We start from the raw sequence: 6,319 nt of genomic DNA on the forward strand, positions 1-6,319 counted from the left end.
ATGTTAATGCTGAGATATTTCGTGCATCCCTTTTTACTTTTTACTCCCATTTCATTTGGRCTTGTTTTCATTCCGGCTTGTTATTGATAAAAAAAATTATCCAGATGAATTGTGCCACCTGAATAGAGTGAATCTAAATGTGAATGGGTGAAGTGTAAATAGATATGTAGCCTAGTGCAGCTGAAACAGGTAGACTAGTGCATCATTCACATATAAAATGACATGGTCATTTTGGCTTTTAGAAAAATGTTTTTGGGGAGATCACCTCCCATTAAATGTACTTATTTTTACGCAGTACTTTTATTTTTAATACTTAAGTACTTTTTATAGCAGAAAATTACTTTTGATACTTGGGTACACAAATTTTAGATACTTAAAAGACTTTTACTCAAGGAATATTCTTAGAGGAGACTTTAACTTTTACCAAAGTAATTTTATGGTAAGATGCTTGTACTTTTACTCAAGTATCACTTTAAGGTACTTTATACAACAGTGGTAAGGGGCCGGGGTTAGGCTGTAGAAATTAATAGAAGTCAATGCAAAGTCCACACAAGTATAGAGAGACAAGTTTGGTTGTGAATTCTAGCTGGCAAAGCATTAATATACTGTCATTCAATCCTTAAGACTCCAAAAATGCTCTTGATTTTAGTTTTTTCCAAGAATCACACAACAACAAACACCTATTCCACATAAACACAATCTTCAGAAATTTACATGAAATATACAGAACAAATAATACAAGCTCCGAATCAGGTCAGGCCTATTTATAGAAGAAAAACAAACAATAAAATAAAATAAAATAAAACTAGAAATCAACACATTTCTTTTGGTCTTGCATCATCAGCCAAAAGCCAAAACATATATAATGTTAAATCAAAATAACAAAGAAAATAAAACTTACAGTTCTAGCACAGACATTTTAATTCTACATCTTTAAATAAATAGCAACAGAATCAGATGGAAAAAAATAACCACTATACACAGTATGGATTTAAATGTTAGTACATACAGTATGATACCAAGATTTACCACAACGAAAGATAAAAAGTCTGTAGGAATGAGTCACGACGTGTGTTCAGGAAGTGTGAGGTACATCRGGATACTCAGTGTGACAAAAATGTTAGGAGAAACGTTTTCATTTTATTTTCTTTTTAATGTTTTCTATTAGGTCAAAGCTTTGGGGATCGGTTCATTTTATGATAAAACTCTAGTAAAAGACAGCTTTTTCTTCTTTTCTCTGCACTCTTTTAAAATAAAAGTGGTAAACAAGCCAACTTTTCTGAATAAACCAACCATCGTGAAGCTTTTAACGTCGAGGCAGAGAGAGTGACCAGCATGTCGGACTGAGAGCTCAGTCCGCTGCTGGTGGTGCTGGGGGCCGCAAGAAGAACAGCTGAATCATTTAGTTACAGAAGCTCCTGCATAMGACTGGAAGCAGGTCTGAGTCGGTGTCGACTACTAGTCCATGACTGCCTTTCTGTCTTTCATGCATGCCTACGAACCTTAAAAACCACTTCATCCACCTCCTTAAATGAAAAACAAGCAAAATAAATCACATGCATCGATGAGGTTGTATTTCACCTGTGGGTGGGGTGGGGGTGGCTGCAAGTCCACACCGAGGACGACGACATGAAAAAGTTTTACCGCTTTCGTCCCTGAAGATGCAAGACACAATTTGACAGGGAGAGGATGAACATAACAGAGGAGAAAAGCAAAAAGAAAGAACAGAAGAAAAGGTAGAAAAGCAGTAGAATGAAACGAGAAAGGGGGGGGGGGGGCTCCCTGTCAGGTTTAGAAAACTGTGATTCATGGGGACCATTTGTCCTAATTACAGCGGAACAACGCTTTTGTCGCTATTAATCACGCATGTTGTGTGTGTTTGTATTTGTACTGGGAGAGAGGACAGGATGGGGGCTGGGGGGGGGGGGGGTTCATAGGTGAACAGTAAAGATCAGTGGCCTCTCAGGTTTAAATAGATGGCCAAGATGATGGTGACGAAGATGACAGCTCCGAGGATGAAGATCAGGACACGATTCTGGATGATCCTGCAGGAGAGGAAAAGCACAGGAGATCAGGAGAGATTTATAGAGAGAGCAATAAACCAAACAGTCACACGTTTCTGTGCAAACTAAACAGGCAGACATTAACTGGAAGCTCACTGGGGTTTAATAGGTACCATAAGTCCCGAGTACATTTATCAGTACACAGGGATGGAAACATTCAATCGAATATTTACTAATAAGAGTCTGATTGGTTCTCACGTGTCCTACTGATGTATGTACATGTACAAAACACATCTGACACATAAACATTTACACACACATACACACACACGGGCTCTCAAACTTTATTTGCAGAACAAAATGGAAAAAGTGACTCAGTAGTTTCCCGGAGATTATAAAACTCAATGGAATTTGCAATAAAACGTCGCCCTCCTTTGCACGTTTAAATGTCCACATTTTTACTGAAGTCAACTTTTAGAAGAGGTGTGAGGTGTGGGCGTGTGTTGGGGGGGGGGGGGCTTTGAACCACAAAATATACAGCTGAAGAGAAGGGGGGGAAAATGGAGACGTATTCATAAGTCCCCTTCTCCATCAGTGAAAACACACACACAGCAAACCCTCCGCTGCTTCTGACAAATGAGAGAATTATCACATTTGCTGACTTGTGGGGGGACAGAGGAGAGGCTGTGCATTGGGAGGTGGTGGGGGCACTGTCCACTTCTCTAAGCAGGAGATGAATAGCCCATGCTGTGGTCATTTATCACTGAAGAGTGGGGGTCTGGCTGGTTGCTCAGTCACCCTGCTACCCTCTAAAGTCCAAGTCTGAGCTCAGCCCAGCGGTCGAGCTGTTGGCCCTCTGCAGTCCACCAGCTCTGATTTACAATAACCTCAGATAACCACTTTGTTTAAAGCTGGGGTGTTCTGTTAGATTCTTCTTTTAAAAAAAACACTTTAGTAGTATTTTTGTCCCTTTTTTTTTGTTTGTTTTACAGAAATGGTTACTAAACCTCTCAAAAATGGTTCCACCACATTTAAAAACGATTTTACTCACAGCTAGAACAAAACACACTCACAAAAAAAGTCTGCAGTACAATAAAAATGACCATAATTAGCTTGTTTYACTAAGGTTCTTATAGTTTCCATTTAAAAAAGACCATTTAATTTTAATTTTTTTAAAGACTTTTGAATGTTTGGACTTTCATTGTGAAGTTATAGGAAATWTTTGAATGTTGGTCAGTCTTTTATTATCTGCATGTTTTATTATTGCTTCTAAATAGAGTTTTGAACCTAATAAATCTTAAAGTAGACATCATGATTTAAATTTTTTCCTTCACATTTAAATCATTCATTTGGGGTCTATACAAAGTAGAACTGCATTGCTTTGGTCTGAATTCCTCCTTGTAGCTCCACAAGCCCCTCTTTCACCCCTTTTCCTGATGTGTAATGGTGCGTTCACACCGAACGCGATTTCAGCRTCAGGAGCAGCAGGTTTACATWCAAAGTCTATGGTGGAYGCGCTTCAAGCAACGTCGGGAAGTGCTGCGGCGCCTCAAGCGCGATTAGAGCAGCGCGATTTGAACGATTTGAACGATCTGAGCGTTCGACGCGCTGAGGCGCAAATCGCTGAAGTTAGAAAATCTGAACTTTTGCAGCTCGACGCGCTGCATCAACCAATCAGAGACTCCACTGTGTGACGTAGCGACATATTTCCCGACGGGACAGTTTACTGAATGATGTCCACTAACCTGAAACAGATGGAGAGGAGCTCTTTAGCTGAAATCGAGTGCCTGCACTCCTGATCCGCACCAATGCGTGGCAGTGACTCATCAGACTAGAAAAATAGTCCTGAAAGCGAGCTGTGAGCCTCTACTCTGAATTATCTGGTGAATTAAYTATGAATTAATTATCTGATGAACGTGACATGCTCCTTCTCTCTGTAAATAAAGCAAAGCCACTTCCTBGTCCGACATTAAACAGAGCCCGACAGAGGAGGGAGGGGCGGGGAGGCTCTGCCGTGCAGCGCTTCAASAGCTGACCTGCATCTGACCTCAAAGTGCACAAGCTTCAAACTTCAGCGTTGGCTGCGATTTTGAAGCTGAAATCGCGTTCGGTGTGAACGCAGCATAACTCAGATCAACTCGTTTTGAGGCTGTCTCTTTAAATCCAAATGAAGCGCTTTATGCCCCGCCCCCCTCAAGCTTCCAGACCAGTCCATTTTAGTTTGATAGAGGGGTTTAGGAGTATATAGCGGCGCAGAAACATTTTATTTACAAACTAATTAATAAATGTCAACAAGGGACGGCTTGTCCATCCAGCCTTACATGTTGGAGCCAGAGTCTGACCCAGAGCCAGAGGAGGATGAAGACCACCAAAGTGTAATTTGTAAGTCCAGAACTTATTAGAAATCCCATTTAAAAAACTGTGACGTAATAGTTCAGAAAACATCATTGAAAATATAGAAAAYTGAAAAACATGACCCAAACAGAATATAAAGATATCTATGCAGCACCAGGAGAGACTAAATTCAACTTTTCTGCACTCCTACAGACTCCCAAGTAAAAAAACAAAATACACTTAACAGCTAAAAATGTAGATTTTCATGCTTTGTCCTTTGTAAAGCCAAGTCGTAACAACTCACACACACACGATCGACATTTATGCAGCACCTTTTCAAACTGAGCTAATTCAGTCAAGTGTTTTGCCATGTGTTTMMCATTCACACAGAGCTGTCCTGCAAGGTGTTTCTATAACAGCGGTGTCCAATCCTGGTCCTTGGGGGCCACTATCTTGCATGTTTTAGTTGTTTCCCTGCGCTTCTGCAGGTTTTGAATTTCTGCAGAAGCCTGTTAATCACTCGTGCGTTCCTACCAGGTGCGTCAAAGCAGAGAAACAACTAAAACATGTTGGATAGTGGCCCTCGAGGACCGGGATTGAGCACCACAGCTAATACTAAAATCCTCAGTTTGAATAATGTATTTGTTAAACTTGACTCCATTTTTTTAGAAAGTGTAAAAAAAAAAAAGTTTGGAAAGCTAAATTTTGTTTTGTGTTCTGTTTATTTTCCCCAAACCAAATTTTGTACATTTTGGCACATTGACAGACTGAGTGGGAACTCTGTTCTGGCAACAAAAACTGCAGCACTTATAATGCAGTCATAACACTCATCACTCCTGCTGTATTTTAGAAGCAGTTAATCTTTGATGAAATGCATACATGCAGTATTATTAAACTGTCAGACACCATTTAAAAAACAACACAAGTAATAAGGATCAGACCGTTTTAAAACAGATACAAATCTTTTTAACCTGTTCAGAATTGACCAGATTTTATAGGACATAAACAAACAGCTTGCTGTGTTATGATGAGAACTAAAGCAGTGATGGGCAAACCTCACTGTGGCGTCTGAATGAGGCTCGTACGATTGGCTGAAACCAGCTGGGGAGGAGATCCCAGAGAAACACTAATCAGAGCGTGCTTAGCAAGGCCACGTCTCCCTCTATTAATTGACATTCATTATTTACAATGATTATTTATCCCAGCCAAATACCCGGAGGAGTGTGTGCATGTGTGTGAGTGTGCGCTGGAAGAAGCCAGCTCGTTTTGTGATGCTGGTTTATTTTTCAGCTGTGTAAAACCATACAGGAAGTTTGTTTCAGCCACAAAGACGAGGACAGGGTGCTGATAGAATAACATTTAATGATTTGGAAGCAGAAAATAATTTCAAACACCTAAATGTTCAACTATACAAGATAACGTTATATGGTTTTTATGTTTCTATGGCTAAAGGCATCTGATCTAAACCCTTTATCAAACAATGTGAACTATAACTTAATAAAGAATTAAGTYCTCCAAAATAAATAATTCATACATTCAATCTTGGCGCAACTTTGCAGTTTTTCTAAATAATCTGTTGGAAAACTCATTTTCAAGCCATGTTTTTTTTTTTAGAATTTACTCTTTACCCCAGTAGGTTCCTACAATAAAAACAAAATATTAAAAAATTCCTTAGAAAACAAAAGCAGCCAAAATGAAACCTTTTCAAGAAATATAAAAGCCTTTTCTACCAAACAAAAGGAAGAAAAGAAAAAATAAATCCCTAAACCTGGGAGGTAGGGGAGTGAAGGACATCGTTCTCCTCAGCTGTATGGTTGATCCTGTCCTGACACGTGGCCAGACAGAACAGAACTTATCAAACCGGATCCATCCTCCTGTTTTGACACTTGACATAAAGATGGAAGGCGAGGAATGGGGAGGGAGGGAAGGAACGGGGTGTGTGTGTGTGTGTGTGTGTGTGTGTGTGTGTGTGTGTGTGTGTG

The 6,319-nt window shown here is 39.8% G+C and overlaps 1 protein-coding gene across 4 annotated transcripts in view; it reads right to left on the reverse strand.

Moving 5' to 3' along the window:
- Positions 1–556: 556 nt before the first annotated feature.
- The window catches only part of vti1a (vesicle transport through interaction with t-SNAREs 1A), a 120,045-nt gene continuing 114,282 nt past the window's right edge, over positions 557–6,319 (reverse strand). For 2 of the 4 annotated variants that reach the window (XM_014007645.1, XM_014007644.1), the window contains one exon: positions 557–2,045. In XM_014007645.1, the coding sequence (XP_013863099.1) occupies positions 1,952–2,045 (94 nt within the window). In that variant the 3' untranslated portion in view covers positions 557–1,951. The remainder of the gene's footprint in view (positions 2,046–6,319) is intronic. The other 2 variants (XM_014007647.1, XM_014007646.1) reach the window with 1 other exon arrangement.

The sequence above is a fragment of the Austrofundulus limnaeus genome, unplaced genomic scaffold (genome assembly GCF_001266775.1).
Source record: "Austrofundulus limnaeus strain Quisiro unplaced genomic scaffold, Austrofundulus_limnaeus-1.0 Scaffold43, whole genome shotgun sequence".
Classification (NCBI taxonomy): Eukaryota; Metazoa; Chordata; class Actinopteri; order Cyprinodontiformes; family Rivulidae; genus Austrofundulus; species Austrofundulus limnaeus.